A 20,949-nucleotide genomic window follows, 5' to 3' on the forward strand; every position below is an offset into this window, starting at 1 on the left:
CTTAACATTCTATAATGGGTTAAATTATTTATTAGACTCAGAAAAGCAATAATTAACTAAAATTTGAAGAAATTTCATGAAATATATCTCAGCAATACACGCAGAAGGAAAATATAAAGCATGGAGTACATAATGAGAGGACAGGATATCTAATAGCAGATCACTGGAAATAAGAATGGTGATATTTAACAAGATACAGACTAATTCTTTGAAACACAAGTTACTGTCTAGTTAGTGAGGGTAAACAAAGTAAGAACGTGATAATGTCAGACATTGTATCTATACAAGAACCCAGAAAATATTTAGATATGTATCATTAAAACACCATTAAAATTATTTTCACATGTCTGAATAAAAGCAAAGTCATTACTTTAAGGGAAATCAGTAGCTTCAGTTGCATGAAAAAAGTCTGAATTTAATTACCATACTTAACGTAATAAATATGTCACCTTGGGATTTAGAAAAATAAATGCAAAATAAATACAAAAAGGTAAGAGAGTTTTGAAAATAAAAGAACTAAAACAATTTTTTAAAGAAAGCCAAAATAAAAATTTAGAAATAGTTAGAAATGAAAAATATATTAGTAAAACTTAACATTCTATAATGGGTTAAATTATTTATTAGACTCAGAAAAGCAATAATTAACTAAAATTTGAAGAAATTTCATGAAATATATCTCAGCAATACACGCAGAAGGAAAATATAAAGCATGGAGTACATAATGAGAGGACAGGATATCTAATAGCAGATCACTGGAAATAAGAATGGTGATATTTAACAAGATACAGACTAATTCTTTGAAACACAAGTTACTGTCTAGTTAGTGAGGGTAAACAAAGTAAGAACGTGATAATGTCAGACATTGTATCTATACAAGAACCCAGAAAATATTTAGATATGTATCATTAAAACACCATTAAAATTATTTTCACATGTCTGAATAAAAGCAAAGTCATTACTTTAAGGGAAATCAGTAGCTTCAGTTGCATGAAAAAAGTCTGAATTTAATTACCATACTTAACGTAATAAATATGTCACCTTGGGATTTAGAAAAATAAATGCAAAATAAATACAAAAAGGTAAGAGAGTAACAAAATGGCAAAATAATAAAAAATATATAATTCAGAAAATATGCAATGCTAAATGTTGGCTTATTAATAAAAGATTAATGAAAAGAAAGAAAATGGAGAACAAATAGCCAAATTCATCAAAAACACAAAGAGAATATTCAAAATGAATCAGATTAGGGCTGAAAATACAAAGAGAGTTCCAGTTGGTGGTGTGGTGGTGAAGGTGCCTGGATATTCTACATGGCTGACTGGGCAATTTGTGTCCTGGACCCAGTGCTTGAAAAACATGCTGGGCACGTGTGCAAGAGTTTCTGAAATCTTAGGAAGATACTGGAAGAGAAGGGATTGCAGAGTGGCCATCTACTCTGGCAGTGATTTTTCACTTCCCTCCTCTTCCCTCTCTCTCTTCTCTGTCCTCTCTCTGGTGAGCACATGCACTCTATAGCAAAAAACTAAACAATAACAAAAAAATAGAGATGTAATAGTGATTAATAGTAATAAAAACATTAACAAAACTTTTAGAATATTACTGAATTTTGATGAACTGAATAAATTTACACAAAAATATAGATTGATGAATAAACAGATAACTAAGATATTTATATAACATTTAAAAATTTTGACCAGTAACTAAAGATCTTCCCAAAATAATACATACATGCATAGTAGGGTCATAAAGCTTGCAATTTTATACTTCCACAAAATCCTAGAAAAAAAAATGACTACAACTGTTTTAAGAAGGTAGCATAAAATATAAAATAAAATTAGGTGAGGACTTTATAAATATGGAAAGTAATGGGCCTAGTTCACCAATAAAAATACAAAATATTCTAGTGAAGACAACATCAGAAAGTCCCCAAACCAAGTTACCTGACTAGTTTTATTCCAAGATCCAGAATTGGTTTATTGCTAGAAACTTATAATGAGAAAATCCATTTATCTAATTTTCTCTAAAATTGGCCTAGCCTGTTGGTACAGTCAGTAGCAAGCTAAACTACAATGCTAGAAACCACATGGCCAACTGTGGGTTTAGATGCCCAGATCAGCTTTAAAACATGCCAGGTGTATGAATTCATGGCCAAGATCTTCAGGAGCTAAGGGGCCAGAGAAAGGGGATTACAAATTGATAAGACCCTGTCAAAAATACTTTTCTATTTCTGTCTTTCTCTCTCATTTGTGTGCATTTCACGCATTTCTGTCGTGGATAACAAATAAAAAGTTCAATTACTCTAAAATTTTCATAGCTTGTTGATTAGGATTGAATTAAATGAATTGAGGGAGATGTCCATGCTTAAATTTCAAGTATTTTATACCAAACAAATTTTATTCATATATGTTAATTTATTTTAATTTTTATCCATTATTTGAGTTTCATGTTGTTTAAAAGCATTTTGACATTTTCTCTTTCTGGGCCTTGCTCAGTTCAGGTTACATTTATTATTGGATTTATGCAATTTATTTTATATTGTGTTATATTGCAGTTTTGCTGCTGTGACATTATTCTGCTTTCAACATATTCTTTTTATAGATAGACATTTATTTTCTACATTAATTTTATATATAAACTAACTTATGCATTATAATACTAAAACACACACACACAAGACGGTGTGTGTGCTCATTGGAAAAAGAGATGAGAGAGAAAGAAAAGTGAGCAATCACTTCCTGTCAGGTATGGTCATGCTGCAATCCCTTCTCCATTTCTCCTTTCTGGATTTTGGGCACCTATGCACACATGCCCAGCATATTTTTTAAGCTGCAAAGTCCAGGACTTGAACTATGCAATTGGTCATGTGTATTAAACTGCCTGAAAAAGTATGTCAGTGGCTGGTTCTATGATACTTTTCAATTGATTTTTTCACATGTTTTGTTATATAATTGTTTCATTAGAAAATAACCTTTTTTGATTTTTCCATTCTGATATTTGTAACTCTTATTTTATCATTTTACTTGCAGGTAGTTTTGGAATTCCTTTACTCTTGCAGTTGTTCTTACTTTGGAGCAGTTACATAGTGATTTTATATAATAATCAGTACAATGAGTATAATAAACAGGACTTATACTAAAATCATTATTAATTTATAAAACACATTTTAATCGTTTTGGTTGTGAATAAAGAATGCAATATATTTTGCAATAACTTTCTGAAATTCACAGATAAGTAATTTCTTAAAATAAAGTATTTCCTGTTATCACAAAGATTTCCTTCTAGATCTTTGGTTTTAAAATCAGATTTTCCTTTATTTGGTATTCTACTTCTAGAGCATGAGGCTTATTTGGGAGATATTATAGAATTACGATGGCATCTCGAAGACAGAGTTAATCAACTGGAACACATGGAGGAACAAAAGAAGAGGTTAGAAGAGGCTAATGCAAAGGTTCAGACAGACATAGACTACATGCAAACACATGGCCCTCTACTGAATTCAAAACGTAACCAGGAGCTGGAAGCTTTGAAGGAATGTTTTAAAAAAAAATTTTAGGTAAATGAAAAAGTAAACAGATGTGCATTTTACAAATTGTTTATTAGTTATATAAAAAAGTTTCAGCCATAGGAAAATAGCATAATTCTTTTCTTTTTTTAAACAATTATATAAATATAGATAGATAGATATAGATAGATAGATAGATAGATAGATAGATAGATATACATATATTTTTTTTTAATTAACCAGAGAAAGATAGAGACAATGAGTTTAAAAAGTGAGAAAGCAAGTTGTCAGTTTTAGGACTTGAACCATGGTCAGCCATATGGGAATCCAGAACCCCAACAACTATACCATCTGTTGGCCCCAGGAAAATAACCTAATTTTAAATGCTTTATTTTCACTGAAAATTGACCTATTTATTTCTTAGAGGATTTATTAAACTGTATAGTCTATTGCTGTTCATTTTGACTATGTCTTCTTCCTTTACCTTTATACTTAGGTGTATTAATAATACTTAGTCAACTAATAAACTTTTGAACATGTAAAACAGCCTGGTATTTTTTTAAAGGCATAATTGAAATGAGGAAGAATATGAGTCAAATGTATCAATCCATTTCAGTGAATAAGTCAAATCTTTTGAATGATTAATTAACATTTAGCACTATTTTTGGAACATGTTAATAAAAAATTATTTGTACCTGTCACAATACAACAAATCAAAATTTCTACTGTCTTTGTTTTTTATTATTTTTAAGTCTCTGTACATCTTTACAGCATACAAATGAATTTTGCCACCTTGAGTACACTGCATATTGGTCCAGTCAAAGCTATTATCATACACGTTTTTATTATCAGCAAACAATTTTCCATATTTGTGTACATTAAATGTTCTGCTCCTTTTCCTCCCTTGATTCCCTGCCCCCTTCCCATTGCCCACCCTTCTGCACTGTGTTTAGTTTGCTATTATTTTTAATTAAAAAAAAATGCAGCTTTAGCATTAATGATTCAAAATCAAACATAGTTAAGAAAAATTTTGCTTAAGACTTAAAGATAGGAAACAGGTTAGGATTCTGTCCAAACAATTGGTAGATACTAAAACTCAAAAAGCAAATATGGACAGAGCTAAAATCTAGTAACAATTGCACTATAGTTTTCTTCTGAAACCTTTTTTTCTCTTTTCATTCCCTCTTTTACCAAAGAGAAGCATAAACTAACTTATTTGAAAAAAAAAAAAAAGTTTAGTCTCAATTTGGTGTCTGTTATTTGCACAAAGCCCAATAAGAATACAAATTGATTTAGTTGGCTGTGCTGGAATCTTTCCTAAGGAACTTCAGATTAGATTCTTTAACAAACCTCCCCAGGCTACTGAGCCAAGTAAGGAATTCACCATCTGACTGTACTATATTTGTTTCTGATCATTTTAAAGTAAATAAAATAATTTGTTAAATGCTTGCAATGTTCCCCTCGACAGTTCCATTTTTCTCCCTCCCATTTTAAGACAAATTTCATCATGAATTTCATCTGTTTCTAAACAAAGTTTGTATAATTTTATATGTATACATGTTTTTTTGACAATATGCAGTATTTTTTCAAAAATCTTGTTGGAGAACCCACCCAGTTACTAGAAAGTAAGAAGACATCCCCCATGGGGAATGGCTACACCACAATCCCTTTTCCTCCATCTCTCTTTTAAGGATTTTAGGCAAGTACACCTCTCAAACTGCTAGCTGCAGGACTCAAACCGTGTTGTCAGCCATGTGGGATCCAGCTGTCCTAACCCTCATGTCACTGGCTGGCCCTGTAGTACTTTTTAATTACACAGTGTCATTCATACATTGTATAACTCTCTGCAACTTATTATTTATTTATTTCTCTCAGTACACTCTCCTGAGAGAGGAAAAGTGAGAAAGCATTCCCCTAAGAGTCTGTGGTGGAAATATGGCAGCCATAGCTTAGCTGGGCTGTTAACAGAGAAAATTTCTTTTTTTTTTTTTTTTGAAGAGGTTTTCGCTATAGGGCGCGTGCGCTTGCCAGACAGAGAGAGACATAGAGACAGAAAGCGTGAAATCACCCCCCAGGGGGGATGGTCACGCCGCAATCCCTTCTCCATTCTCCTCTCGGGATCTTGGGCATGCACGCACCCGCGCGTGGCGTGAGTTTTAAGCCATCGGGTCCAGGACGCGAACCGTGGTCGACTACGTGGGAGTCCAACAACATAGTCATTACACTAACTGCTGGTTCCCAACAGAGAAAATTTCTACAGAGACTGGCCTATACTGTACCTGCATCCTTGGGTCATTATTCCCCCTCGTGTGCCACCTCTCTTTTCTCACTCAGAGGCTCAGTCCCCAAACTCCCACCACCCCCTTTTCAGTGTGTTGGCTTTGCAACAGACGGAAGGTTGAGAGAATACATTGGTGCTTATGACAGAATTAGATGCCAAAATTTCCACCCTGAGAAAGTATTGAAATAGACATACAGATTCATTGGAATTGCTGGATGAAATATAAGCAGATTTTTGTAACAAGGGGAAAGAGCTTAAATTCCTAGATTACATGTGTAAATAAATATGTTATTGTTTTAGTTGACTCTAATTAGCAATGACAAGCCTGGAAAAAGTAATTAGAGAAGAGCATGTGTGTTATATAGTACCTTGAATGCTTAGCCAGAATCAATTTACTGGTTGCTACATGTTTAGATGTCTATGTAAGATGACAAAAAAAGAAATGGAAAAAATCCTTAATTTTGATCATTTTCATTCTTAATCTTTTTGTTCTTGGAATTGCCAATATATGCTACTATTACTTTTCAATGGAAGCAGTAAGTTTAATCTCCCCATATATTGGTTTGGATTCTTGCTTGGCCTCCTATATTTTTGTAATTCATCTTTTGAAAATAATGTGGAAGGAGAATCAACCAAATACTTGCTTCTAACTTTCATAGTATTAAGGATATTATGTGTTTTGGTGGAGAGAATTTCTGGTTATGTCCATTATCAACCCACTTTACAAATCACAATTAGATTTGCCATTGCCGGTACAACTATGTTGATGGAGAAATGTGTGAGTGTCGTCATTGTGGTTTTGGTCATGCTGATTATTATTTTTTTAAGAGAGATTTTTGTTGTAAGGCACATTTGCTTACTGGAGAGACAGAGAGACAGAAAGCAAGAAATTACTCTCCCCCATAAGGGGCAATTCCTTCTCCTCCATTCTCCTCTCAGAATTTTGAGTATGCATGCATATGCATCCAGCGTGTTTTAAGCTGCCAGGTCTGAGACTCGAACTGCAGTTGACTACATGGCAGTTAAGTCCAGTGGCATAACTCTTATGCCATCTGTTGTTCCAATGGTCATGCTGATTATTACATGAGAATGATGTCTTTCCTAGCTATTGCACATTTACTGATTTTTGCAGTCTTCATTTTTTGTTTCTCATTGGAAACTCCACCAAATCCAATTGCTTTTACTTATAATTTTTTTGTTTTGTTTTGTTTTGATTAATTTGCCTGATAACTGACCCTTTCTTTGACATTTATTTTAGTGGACTTTCAGTAACTGAAAGGTAAAACTCTTTTTGTGCCAAGGAAGAATTTGCAGAAGACCTTCAATCATTTTCACTAAAATGATTGACCTTTTTTTTTATTATTATTATTTCAGCATTTAGACTTACAGATGCTTATCTCTGGTTTTTAGTTAATATCAGGCTTTTCTATTTTTCAGAATTTTCTGGATGAGTTGTCTTATCAGTCTTTTCTATACTCTTTGGGAATTCCATAGTGAATTAAATGACTGCCATAAGGTGATTTTTAACCAAAGAGCAGGTAACAACAGCCTGAATAGAACCATGGCATCCAAACAGATGTGTCATTTTTCTTAATTTCATAGGAGTTAGGTATTCTTCAGTCTTCTTGAAACAGTGATCTTGGGAGCTATTTCATGGCAGCCCATAAATGAAATCTTCTTGAGCATGTTTGCAATTGCTTTGCTACCAGAATCCATGGCTCATGGGTTCTTCCATGAATTGGATAATGTTTAGGAAGAGCTCCTGTTTAATGTACTATTGTGATTCCCACCACCTTCTGCAATTTTGATGGTCATCCAACACTTCTTCCTCCAGAACAATTACAGAAGGTAAATTTGAGTTCTACTGACAGGTTTAACATTTTTCAAAGATTTTTTTTTTGTGTGTGACCATGTTAGAAGTGAACTGTCTTTGGATATTATACATTTGAAACTGAAAACTTTCCTTGAACTGTAGACTGTGGTGGGACGTACATTTTATACACATGTTTTGTATTATGGTGGGTACCCCATAGTACAGGAGAGTGGGCTGTAGCAGGAGGCATACTATGCCTCGGCACACTTTAAGAATGGTGAAAAGAAAAGAATGGTTCCTTCTGTTCCTAGCGTATTATATTAGACAGTGAGAATCCAACCCCTTGGGTGAAAGAAGTGAGAAAAATTATCAGCATATTGCAGTTGCAAGTAGCAGAGAGGACAAAAACAGTGGATACTAGAGAAGCTGACCCACCACAGCTGGGTGATGTTACAAAAATTGGGTGGAACGTAGATGGAATTTTAGTCATAATATCTTCTGGACTGAAAAGGGTTGCACAATGAAAGCAGTATATGGTGTACGCAAAAGGTAGAGTGACTATAGTCTTCATTTCCCCACGAGAAGTTATGTGGCCAAGCACTGGGATGGACACTTCCCTCATATTGTAAACCCACTAGTGCATTTGAAAGCAAATTGGTTATGTGGGCTGAACCTTTTTTGGAATTGCATAACTTGTTATAGGTGCTTGAAAAGGTTAAAATTGAGTCGATTTCCTATTACTGGGCTGGATGTGGGGTAAAGCTTCAAGCTTATCAAATTTAATTTGGGCATCAAAACAAGATATTGAAGTTCATACTATCAGTGATCATAACTTGCCTTTCTTTCTCTCTTCTTTCTTTCTCTTTCTTTCTCTTTCTTTTTTTCTCTCTCTCTCTTCCTTTTTCTCTCTTTATCTTTCTTTCTCTTTCTTTAGTGTGGAAAACATCTTGCTGCTTCCACAGCTGCTCTCACTCTGCCTTTTCTTAAGTAATTACGGTATATGTAAGGTGTTGAGAATAAACATTATTTTACACTAAAACTATGCAAGGAAACAAACATGTTGACTCTGTAAATGCCTAAAATTGGTAAAACTAACAATGCACTTTTGGGAATGTTTACATCTCTGATTAGAAAGAAAGCAATTATATATGCTCTGTAAAGGCTATTATTAGAAGAATTACTAATGATTTATTTTCTAGGCACAGATTAGCAAAGGTAAACTGGACAAATTTATTTACAATTTTAAGACAACTACCAGCTTACTTACAGAAGATTCTTTTTGTGTACAATAAGTTTGAGTCCAAGATAATTTGAAGAACTACATACTTTCTTATTAGAAAAGGAAATGTTTTGGGACCAGCAGTTAGTGTAATTCTCGCTCAATTCCCACATAGTGGGCTGTGGTTCGAGTCCCGGACCCAGTGGCTTAAACTCACCCGGGCGCATGTATGTGCATGCCCAAGATCCTGAGAGGAGAATGGAGGAGAAGGGATTGTGGCATGGCCATCCCCCTGGGGGGTAATTTCTCACTTTCTGTCTCTCTGTTTCTCTCTTTCTGGTGAGCACACGCAACCTATAGGAAAAACCTCTCCAAAAATAAGAAAAGGAAATGTTTTGCCCAAAATGAACATAAAATTTGTTATACTCCAGCACATCCAGAGGTGTTGGGTTGTGACCTCTTGCCAGTATAGCAGAGAAGCCAAGTACGTTTTCGACCAGAATATTCTTTATGTGGGTCACTGCAAGGCTAGAGCTAGCAGATTGATCCTTCATGTGTGGTTGGGAACCTCTGAAAAGATGGCAACTTTAAAAGTTTTTTTCAAGGTAATTTAATGATTTCTTAATGCACACTGTTTCCAGCTACAGACTTGTTCCCAGTGAAGTGTCTTCTCATTCAAACAATACTCTTACAAAGAAAGTTGACAATTTATCACTGACTGATTTAGCCTGAGTATTTAGAAAATATTTTGATCACTACAGAGTTAATCCTGTGCCATTACAATTATTTTGTAAACTCTAGTTAGTGATATCACTTTTTTAAATTAAAGATCAAGGAATAAGAATAGGAAATGAAGCTTTTTTGTATACATGTAGTATATTATGTTAAAAACTATTCATTGGTAACTTTAGTTACACGTAACAATGTGATTTTAAGTGTTAAAATTTAATTCAGTTGTTTCTCTGGCTAAAATGGGCACTGATCAAGATAATTCCTAAGATATAATTCCCTTCCAATAATCCTTATATTCTTTATTTTCATTTTTGAGGGATTAAAGGGAGACTAGTATTAAATTGGAGGATAATCCAAGTCCTGTTGTTAAAATGGTGTAACTTCTCTCCATGAAAACTATTTTCCCAGCCTAAGAGGAAATGATGCCTCTACCATTTCTACCTGGTGATTTGAAAATTGAGGTTTTTGTAAGTCAGAAGTCACTTAGCATCAGGGAACTTGTATATCACTACTAATGTAGCATTTCATAATTTGATTATTTCTATGTTTTGAATATATTTTTCCTCAGCTTTAAATAAAATTTTGTTAAAATCAATTTTTCACTTGATATGTAAATAGCAGTGATGAAATAGTTTAGTATATTAGTGAGAGTCACAATAATGCTCATGTTTTTATAGGGCAGACAGTTGGCATGATGGTTAAGAACACTGGGCTCCCACACGGCTGACCACAGTTTGGGTCCCAGACCTGGCAGCTTGCTTTCTCACTCTCATCTCTCACTCTATCTCTCTCACTCTGTCCCTCTCTGGTCAAATTAAAATAAATAAATAAATAAAGTTAAATAAACTATTTCTAAAAAGAAATGCTCATTTTAAAGTGCATGTTTGGTTGTAGATTGAAAAATTTTCAATATTTTATTATGTGCATTAGCATCATTCAAATGTGATAGTGTAATGTTTCTGTTCTACTAATACGGAAACAGTGTAGTATAAGAACCAAGAGTTAAAATTATGAATTTATAGTTTCAGTTAATGTTAAGTTAAATCTTTTTTTAAAATCTCTCACCCAGTAGTGAATAAATGAGCTTTAACTAAAGCATCTCTCTTCACTGAGCAAGCCAAATATAAACGTATATTCTGCATTCTAAAGTAGTATTAAGATAGCACTAGAAATTACATTCAAAATATAACAGTTTTACAGCCACAAAGTTAATATTTTGATATATATTTTCTGTGAAAGTACAATCAAAAAAGGTTTTTGGTCTAAAAATGTGCCAAAGGAGATTCATGGGGACCAGCAGGTGGCATGGTGGTTAAGGTGCTAGACACTCCCACATGGCTGACCATGGTTCAAGTCCTGGACCTGGTAGCTTGCTTTCTCACTTTCCCTCTCTCTCTGTCTGTCTCTCTCTCTCTCTGATCATATTAAAATAAATGAATGAATAAATAAAATAAATAAAGTTAAATATTTCTTTAAAGAAAAAAAGATTCACATCCATTCTGTGACAGAAACATCAACTGCAATCTGGTCTAAGGAATTTAGTTTATTTCTGTTATTTTCAGTCAAACCCAAACTAAACTAATATTAAAAAGTTATTATATATGGGACTAGAAAATGGCATAATGGTTACATCACTAGACTGTCACATGGCTGACCATGATTCAAGTCCTGGTGGTTTGAAGCTCACGTGCATGCCCAAAATCCCAAGAGGAGACTGAGAAAAGATTGTGGCATGGCCATGCCCTCAGGGGATGACTTCTTGCTTTTTGTCTCTCTCTCCTCTCTCTCTGTGTGTGTGTGTGTGTGTCCAGCAAGCACACGCACCCTGTATAAAACAAAAACTCTTCTTTAAAAAAAAAGAAAAAAAATATTATTAGGACCAGCAGATGGCATAATGGTTACATCGTTGGACTCCCACGTTGTCAACTGAGGTATGAGTTCTGGACCTGGCAGCTGAATACTCACACCGGGCATGTGTGTACTTGTATGCCCAAAATCCCGAGAGGAGAATGGAGGAGAAGAGGTTGAGGTGTAGCCGGCCCCCTTGGGGGATGATTTCTTGCTTTTTGTCTCTCTGTCACTCCAGTGAGCACACGTGCCATATAGCAAAAATCTCCCTTAAAAAATTACTATATACAAAGTTTACTAATAAATATATATACTTGAAAACATTACATAAATTGTTTGCAAAAGAACCCTTCATGAATGCAGCAATAGCTCCACAATAGAAAATCTAGGTATATAATTTATTGTATCAACATGAGAAAAGAAAATACATGATTTTATTAAAAATGGTTGAGATTAATTTGTTATCATTTGAAATCTCTGGAAATAAATAAATGACTAAAATAAAAATAAATTTCTTACATATAAATAAAGGATTATTTCAAAAAGATTACTAGCATTCATATTAATCATTGAAACACTACATCTATTTCATGGATTAATAGAAACAAATCAGGTATATCTGACATTCCCATTATAGCTTAATATCCTTTTGAAGATTTTTGTTGATGTGATAAGACAGTAAAACAGAACAAAAGATTTGCATTTAAAAGTAATGAAATTATGTTTGTATTATTATAACCAAAACATCAAATAGAATTTTTAAAAAGTCAGTATTCACTAAATCTAAGTCACCTAAATACAACATACTTTTACCAACATGAGTAGAAATAATTTTCTCCATATTGACAACAAATGATTAAAAATATGAAGGGAAAAAAAATTTTAAGAGAGATTTTTGCTATAGGGTGTGTGTGCTCACTGGAGAGACAGAGACAGAGACAGAGACAGATGGAAAGCGGGAAATTACCACCCGGGGAGGATGGCCACGCCACAATCTCTTTTCCATTCTCCTTTGGGATTTTGGGCATGCTCACACATGTGCCTGGCATGAATTTCAAGCCACCAGATGAACTCAAACTGTGGTTGATGACATGGGAGTTGACAACATAAACATTCCACTATCTGCTGGTCCCTGAAGGGAAAATTCTTTCTTTTGTTTTTTAAAGAATTATTTAACTTTATTTATTTACTTATTTTTTGTTTTAATTTGACCAGATTGAGACAGAGCAAGAGTGAGAGCAAGAGCGAGAGAGAGCAAGAAAGTGTGAAATCAAGCCACCAGGTCCACGACTCAAACTGCTGTTGGTCATGATGGAGTCCAGAACCCTTAACCACCACACCACTTGCCAGTTCCAGGAAAATTCTTGTAACCAGCAAGAATGTTTAAATAAATATTAAGAAATGTATAGGGGCTAGCAGGTGGCATGGTGGCTAAGGACACTGGACTCTCACATGGCTGACCACAGTTTGAGTCCTGGATCTAGCAGCTTGCTTTCTCACTTTCTCTCTCTTGCTCGCTCTGTCCCTTTCTGGTCAAATTAAAATAAATAAAAAAGTAAATAAATAAATAAATTTCCATTCTCCTTTGGGATTTTGGGCATGCTCACACATGTGCCTGGCATGAATTTCAAGCCACCAGATGAACTCAAACTGTGGTTGATGACATGGGAGTTGACAACATAAACATTCCACTATCTGCTGGTCCCTGAAGGGAAAATTCTTTCTTTTGTTTTTTAAAGAATTATTTAACTTTATTTATTTACTTATTTTTTGTTTTAATTTGACCAGATTGAGACAGAGCAAGAGTGAGAGCAAGAGCGAGAGAGAGCAAGAAAGTGTGAAATCAAGCCACCAGGTCCACGACTCAAACTGCTGTTGGTCATGATGGAGTCCAGAACCCTTAACCACCACACCACTTGCCAGTTCCAGGAAAATTCTTGTAACCAGCAAGAATGTTTAAATAAATATTAAGAAATGTATAGGGGCTAGCAGGTGGCATGGTGGCTAAGGACACTGGACTCTCACATGGCTGACCACAGTTTGAGTCCTGGATCTAGCAGCTTGCTTTCTCACTTTCTCTCTCTTGCTCGCTCTGTCCCTTTCTGGTCAAATTAAAATAAATAAAAAAGTAAATAAATAAATAAATAAAGTTAAATAAAATAATTCTTAAAAAAAGAAATGTATAAAGGTATAGATGAAAAAGGCTAATATCTTATTTAGGAAAACAGACAATTACTATAGATACATAACATGTTCTGACAGGAAGTCTTACCATAATAAATAGCATCAACCATACCAAAATTAATAAGTAAAACTCATAACTTTTTAGTATAACTTACACAAACAACATTTGTCTGTCAATTTGAAAATATTCTTTTTAAAAGTTATTTAATTGTATTTATTGTTATTATTACTATTTAAAATTGCTATGGGTCATGTACACTCAGCAGAGAGAGAACACAGAGACAGAGAGAAAATGAGAAAGCAAGCTACCAGGTTCAGGACTCAAACTGCAGATGGGCATGTGGCTATCCAGCACCTTAACCGCCACACCACCTGCTGGCCCCTAAATTTTCTTGGAAAAAAATAATTAAAAATGCAGAAATAGGTTTTGGAATATGAATTGTCCTCTCTTTTACAGGTGAATATACTCTCTCCCTTTTCTGAAGAGTAATTTGGCAACCAGTATAATCAAATTTCTTAAAATATTTGTCATTTCTGTTTAACTTAGTAACTTGTCCTTTAGCAACTCATTTGAAGAAAATATTTAAGGATGTGCAATTTATCTATTGGTTGTGTGGTTTGCTTATGGTGTTCATTACATAATGTTTATGTTATATATCCTTTATAATGTGTGCATAGCAGCTTGTGTGTAATGTTCATATTATTGCTGATGAGTTGAACAATGAGTAAGCCGCAATATAAGGGAATAGTATGTCCAAGTAACATCGTGATGCAGAGGTAGACAGGCAGGCAGACAGACGCACAAGTACAGAAAGGAAAGATGGGAGGGGCAATGTTTATGTTTGTTTATTTAAAAAAAAAACAGTAAAAATGTATTATTTTGAACCATGACACTAAGATAATAATAGTTACTTAAGGTGAGTACAGGCTATTTTAATTTCTACTTTTTGTTCATTTGTTTTCTACAATACAATGATATTTAAAGACTAAGAGCGAAAAAATATAATTTTGTGGGTAAGAATATAACACTTTTGTCATGGACATATTAGCCAAGATTTGAGTTTATTTTTTTCAATAACCTTTTTCTTTTTGAGAGAAATTTTTGCTATAGGGTGTGTGTGCTCACTGAAGAGACAGAGAGACAGAAAGACAGAAAGTGAGAAATCATTCCTCTGGCAGGGTAGCCATGCCTAAAACCCTGCTCCTCCATTCTCTTTTAGGGATATTGGGCACGTGCACACAAACACAACTCGCGTGAGTTTCAAGCCACAGGGCCTGGCACTTGAACCTTGGTCAGCCATGTGGGAGTCTGGCACCTTAACCATTATTCAACCTGCTGGCCCCTTAATTATTTATTTTTTTATTTTTTGGTAAACGTTTTTGCCTTAGGGTATGTTCACTAGCTGGCAAGAGAAACCGACAGACAGGGACAGTGATAGGGAAAGTGAGAAATCACCCCCTCCAAGAGGGATGGCCACAATTCCTTCTTCTCATTCTCCTCCTGGGGTCTTGGGCACACACACACACACGTGTCCAGAGTGTTTCAAGGAAGTGGGCACAGGACTCAAACTGTGGTTGACCATATGGGAGTCCAGCAACATAACTGCTACACCATCTATTGCTCCCTCAATAACTTTTTAAATAATATTTGTTAGAAGGTGCATGTGCTTGCTGAAGAGAAGCAGAGAGAAGGAAAGAGAAAAAGCACCACCGTGGGATATGATCATGCAATAATCCCTTCTTCATTTGTCCCTCCTCTCAGATTTTGGGCACATGCAAACACACTCACCTGGGCTGTTCCTCCAAACTCTGGGTCAGATCTCAGAACACATGGCCAACTATGTGGGATCCATGGCTGGGGCCCTTCAGTAACTTTTGGAGAGGTTTTTTTTTTGTTGTTTGTTTGTTTGTTTGTTTGCTATAGGGCGTGTGCACTCACCAGACAGAGAGAGACAGAGAGACAGAAAGTGAGAAATAAACCTCCAGGGGGGATGGCCATACCACAGTCCCTTCTCCTCCATTCTCCTCTCGGGATCTTGGGCACGCACGCACACGCACCCAGCGTGAGTTTTAAGCCACCGGGTCTGGGATGTGAACCGCGGTCGACTACATGGGAGTCCAGCGACATAGCCATTACGCTAACTGCTGGTCCCTTCAGTAACTATTGTACATTCCCAGCATTTTCAGGATAAAGGAAACCACCTACAACTCCACTTATTAACAACACATGGGATCCATGGCTGGGGCCCCTTCAGTAACTTTTGGAGAGGTTTTTTTTTTGTTGTTTGTTTGTTTGTTTGTTTGCTATAGGGCGTGTGCACTCACCAGACAGAGAGAGACAGAGAGACAGAAAGTGAGAAATAAACCTCCAGGGGGGATGGCCATACCACAGTCCCTTCTCCTCCATTCTCCTCTCGGGATCTTGGGCACGCACGCACACGCACCCAGCGTGAGTTTTAAGCCACCGGGTCTGGGATGTGAACCGCGGTCGACTACATGGGAGTCCAGCGACATAGCCATTACGCTAACTGCTGGTCCCTTCAGTAACTATTGTACATTCCCAGCATTTTCAGGATAAAGGAAACCACCTACAACTCCACTTATTAACAACACAGCAAATACAGTTTGAAAACATGTGTAAATAACTTTTTGTCTATATCAAAACTACTCTAAGTTAAAGAATTTTCTATTGATTAAACATTAAGTGTATATATTAGCAAAACTTTTTCATTTCTAGATAATGGAACTATACAAAAACATTCATTACCAACTTGAAGAAGCTATAGACAACTATGAAAATTGGAAATTGAGGGCTAAACAAGCTAAAGAAGAAATGGAAAAGGATATTATTAATGATGAAAAAGACATAGAGAGATACAAGTAAGTTTTATTTTACAAGTGTTACTTATAATGGTTAGAAATAAAATAGTAATTAAAAGTATACAAGGGGGCATCAAATGTTTATGGACATTGGAATTAAAAAATTTTGAAATGCTTACATAGTTTTTTTTTTTTTAATAATACGAATTTTATTTTTCATGAAATTTTTTTTTCCTTTTTTGGATAGGTTTTTGCTATAGGGTGCGTGCACTCACTAGAAAGACAGAGAAAGAAAGAGAGTAAGAAAGCGAGAAATCACCTCCCAGGGGGTATGGCTACACTGCAATCCCTTCTCCATTCTTCTCTCGGGATCTTGGGCATGCACACACACGTGCCCGGCGTGAGTTTAAGCCACTGGGTCTGAGACTTGAACTGTAGTCGACTACATGGGAGTTCAGCAACATAGCCATTATGCTAACTGCTGGTACCTCATGGAATGTTTGAAAATGCCTTTTATCTTGTACAAAAATTTCAGATAAGGAGAAAAGTGTTTAAATTACCCATATTGGGGGCTGGCAAGTGGCATGGTGGTTAAGGTGCTGGACACTCCCACATGGCTGACTATGGTTCGAGTTCTGAATCTGGTGGCTTGCTTTCTCACTTTCTCTCTCTGTCTCTCTCTCTCTGTGTATATGTGTGTGTGTGTGTGTGTGTGTGTGTGTGTGTGTGTGTGTGTGTGTATCTCTGGTCAAATAAAAATAAATGAAAGAATAAGTAAAATTAAAATAAATAATTCTTACCAAAAAAAATTACCTATAATGGGTCCAGCAGCTGGAATGGTTGTTAAAGTGTCAGACTCCCACACGGGCAACCATGGTTTGAATCCTGGACACAGAGGTTGAAAATCATGCCAGGTGTGTGTGTGTGCATGTCCAAAATCCCAAGAGGAGAATGAAGAAGGGATTGTGGTGTGACAATCTCCCTGTGGGGTGATTTCTCACTTTCCCTTTCTCTGTCTCTTTCTGCAAGCACATGAATCTTATGGCAAAATATTAAAATATGTATATTTCATATATGTAAACTTATGTTTGCATAACGTCCTGAAGCACTATATTTCTGTGTTATTTTAAAGCTCTTTACGTGTACTGCCAAATTACATAAGGATATAGAAACATATATTCCTACTATCTATGTACAAAAGCAACTATTTAGGAAAAAAAAAAACGCAGTATGACATATTATCAAAAACAAATTTGGGGACCAGCAGATCGTGTAATGGTTATGTTGCTGGACTCTCAAACAGTTGTCAGCAGTTTGAGTACTGGACTCAGTGGTTTAAAACTTGTGTCGAAAGTGTGTGAGTGTATGCTCAAGATCCCAAGAGAATGGAGGAGAAGGGATTATAGTGTGACTATCTCCTCAGGGGGTGATTTCTTACTTTCTATCTCTCTGTCTGTCTCTGTCTCTCTGGCAAGTGCACATGCCCTATAGCCAAAATCTCTCAAAAAAAAAACCCAAAAATTGTATTAATGTAGTAAATAAAACATAAAATCTGGTTATTTTAACTAACATTTATGTTATTACTAATAAAATAGAATATTTTAGATGTATAAGTTAATTATATTATTAATACTACATTACCAATTGAAGTAGTTATTTATTATTATTTTTTGTTTGGAGAGGTTTTTGCTATAGGGTGTGTGTGCTTGCCAGAAAGACAGAGAGACAGAGAGCCATAAAGTGAGAAATCACTCCCTGGGGGGATGACCACACTGCAATCACTTCTCCTCCATTCTCCTCTTGGGATCTTGGGCACGTATGCACACACACCTGGCGTGAGTTTAAACCACTAGGTCAGGGACTCGAACCACGGTCGACTACATGGGAGTCCAGAGACATAGCCATTTACGCTAATTGCTGGTTCCTCCTTGAAGTATTTTTTTTTAATAATTTGTTTCTGATGTATTTATATTTTCTGATATTCTTCTGATTCTTTTCAGTGACTTTAAATTCTTTATGGTTCTGTTACATAATAACATTTTTAATCTATACAAAATAATCAATGATTTAGTAAAGAAAATGTTATATTCCTAAGTATGCAAAATTCCACAATCTAGATACAATTCATTTGTTATGGTTTTTACATTTCTTCACTTCCAATGTATATTTAATATATGCATAAACATCATCTGTTATTTGGTAAATAAATCTCTTTTATAACTTACCTGATTTATTGTAGTTTATTATTCAACCATATGTTTTTCTAATTTTCTTGATGACTTCTCATTTTATTTTTTACATTTCTATGATGCATTTCTGATTAAGTTTTTATTGTTTTTCAGCTAAACTGTATTTTGGTTAGAAAACATTATATAATTCAATCTATTGAATATTGTTTAGTCTTAATTGATGTCTCAGTAACATTTTTTTGGTAAATATTCCTTGTATATTTGAAAATAACATTTATTCTTTACTTGTTGAGTGTATTGCTCTTCACTGTTTCATTGGATTGAGTTGACTAATTATGAAGGTTCATCTTTGCACAGCAATATCAGCTTTATCTGGATGTTAGTTCAAAATACAGAATCTTGGACCCAATCCAGACCTGATAAATGAGAATCTGAAGTTTTTAAATAGCTCAAAGCAATATTTCAGAAGCACTACTCTAAATCACTGTTGATTTTTTAGTACTTTTTCTGTCGAGTATTGCGAATGGTCTGTAAAATTGCCCACTGTGGTTGTATATAGGTCTACATAATTTTTTAGAAATTCATTACTATTTGCTTCATATATTTTGAGGCTATAGTCTCAGGTGCATACAAGCTTAAAGTTGTATCTTTCTGGAATATTGATTAACCTCTTTTGGCATTCTAAGTGGATTTTCTTTGATTCTTGAAATACATTTTTCCTTAAATGCAATGAAATTTGCAGTTTTACTAGCTTCTTTTGATTAATTATTTGGGAGTCAATATTTTGAAGTCCGTATGTTTTGGATACACTTCTTGTAAACATCATATAGATATATTTTTTAAAAGTCTGAAAATATTTTTAAAGGTGAACTATTAAGTGCACTCACAAATAACTAATACATTTGAGTATAAACTACTAGGTAACTTACTCTGTTAGATATATTTATTTTATTTCACTTTTCCTTTTTATTGCTTTCTTTCATGTTGGTTATTGTTATCATTTTGTTCTCACTAGTTTGTTGATTATAATTATGTTCTCTTTTATTTGTAGTAGAGTATCTTTTAAAAAATGCTAGAGGGTACATGTACTTGGAGGGAGATGGCAGGAGAAAGGGAAAGTGAGGAGGTACACCCTTGGTGGAGGTTAGCCATGCTACAATCCCTTCTCTTTCATTTCTGTTTTCTGGATTTGAGGCATGCAGGCATAGCATTAGATGTGTTTTTCAAGTTACTGAGGCCAGAATTTGAACCATGCAGTCACACATGTGGAAATGAGCTGCCTGAATGACTGTACCAGTGGCTGGCCCAGGATATCCTATTAATTATCACATACAGACTTCTATTGTCAGACTAAAAACAATTTTCACTATTAACTTGCTGGGCCATAAAGGGATCTAAAAAAAAATTAGTTATATTTTTCCTGATTTAAATATTTGTTGGAGGAAATGTATTAGTACAGCCATTATGGAAAACAGTCTGGGCAATTTCTCAAAATACTCAAAACTACCTATAATCCAATAATTCCACATATTACTGGATGAGATATATACTCTCCCATGTTTATTATAGCTCTATTAACAATAACTAAGATACTTAATCGACCCTAGTGTCCATCAACTGATGAATAGATAGAAAAATTGTGGTATGTCTACATTATAAAATAGTTATCAAAAATATAAATTATCATCATTTGAAGCAACATGAGTGAAGAGAAAATTATGCTAAGTGAAATAAGCCAAGCACCAAAATACAAACCAAATTTTCTCACTCATTATTAGATGCTAGAAGATTTAATTACACAGAAGTGGAGGCTATATGGGTGAATACTAGAAGCTGGGTAAGAAAGGGAGCAGGGAGGATAGAAAAAGTTGGTTAACAGTTACAAAATTACACAAAGATAAATGGAATGAGTTCTAGACTACTATGATATAGTAGAGCAACTATAGTGTGTGGCAATTCAATAAATATTTCCAAATAGCTAGAAGGAAATTTTGAATTTGTCACACAAAAGTAATGATATATGTTTGAGATAGTGGATAAGTTCATCACCCTATGTAGATCATTATGTATTGTATTAATGCAGTGAAAAAAACACAAACGTGTACAACATTGTATATCATATATATGTTGATTAATACATATAATTAAAGGGCAGCACCATAGTGAATCCCTTGTGTCATGCAGGAGCCAGAATCTGTGTGACTTACCACAGTTCAAATCCTGGCTTCAGTGGCTTGAAAAACACACCATACCTGTGTATGTGCACCCATAATCTTAGCAGGAAGGAGAAACAAAAAGGAGGAAAAGAGAATTGCAGCATTATCTAGTGCCACTGGGGATGCATTCTCTCTTTCTCTTTCC

General features: G+C 34.8%; 1 protein-coding gene and 1 pseudogene across 1 annotated transcript in view; both read left to right on the forward strand.

The window, feature by feature from the left end:
- CCDC178 (coiled-coil domain containing 178) overlaps positions 1-20,949 on the forward strand; it is a 431,445-nt gene that overhangs the window by 62,682 nt on the left and 347,814 nt on the right. Inside the window, 2 exon segments of the mRNA XM_027772660.1 lie at positions 3,333-3,553; positions 16,317-16,459. Coding sequence (XP_027628461.1) covers positions 3,333-3,553; positions 16,317-16,459 — 364 coding nt within the window.
- On the forward strand, positions 6,055-8,404 carry LOC102475507 (transmembrane protein 168 pseudogene; annotated as a pseudogene).

The sequence above is a fragment of the Tupaia chinensis genome, unplaced genomic scaffold, assembly GCF_000334495.1.
Source record: "Tupaia chinensis unplaced genomic scaffold, TupChi_1.0 Scaffold000290_1, whole genome shotgun sequence".
Lineage (NCBI taxonomy): Eukaryota > Metazoa > Chordata > Mammalia > Scandentia > Tupaiidae > Tupaia > Tupaia belangeri.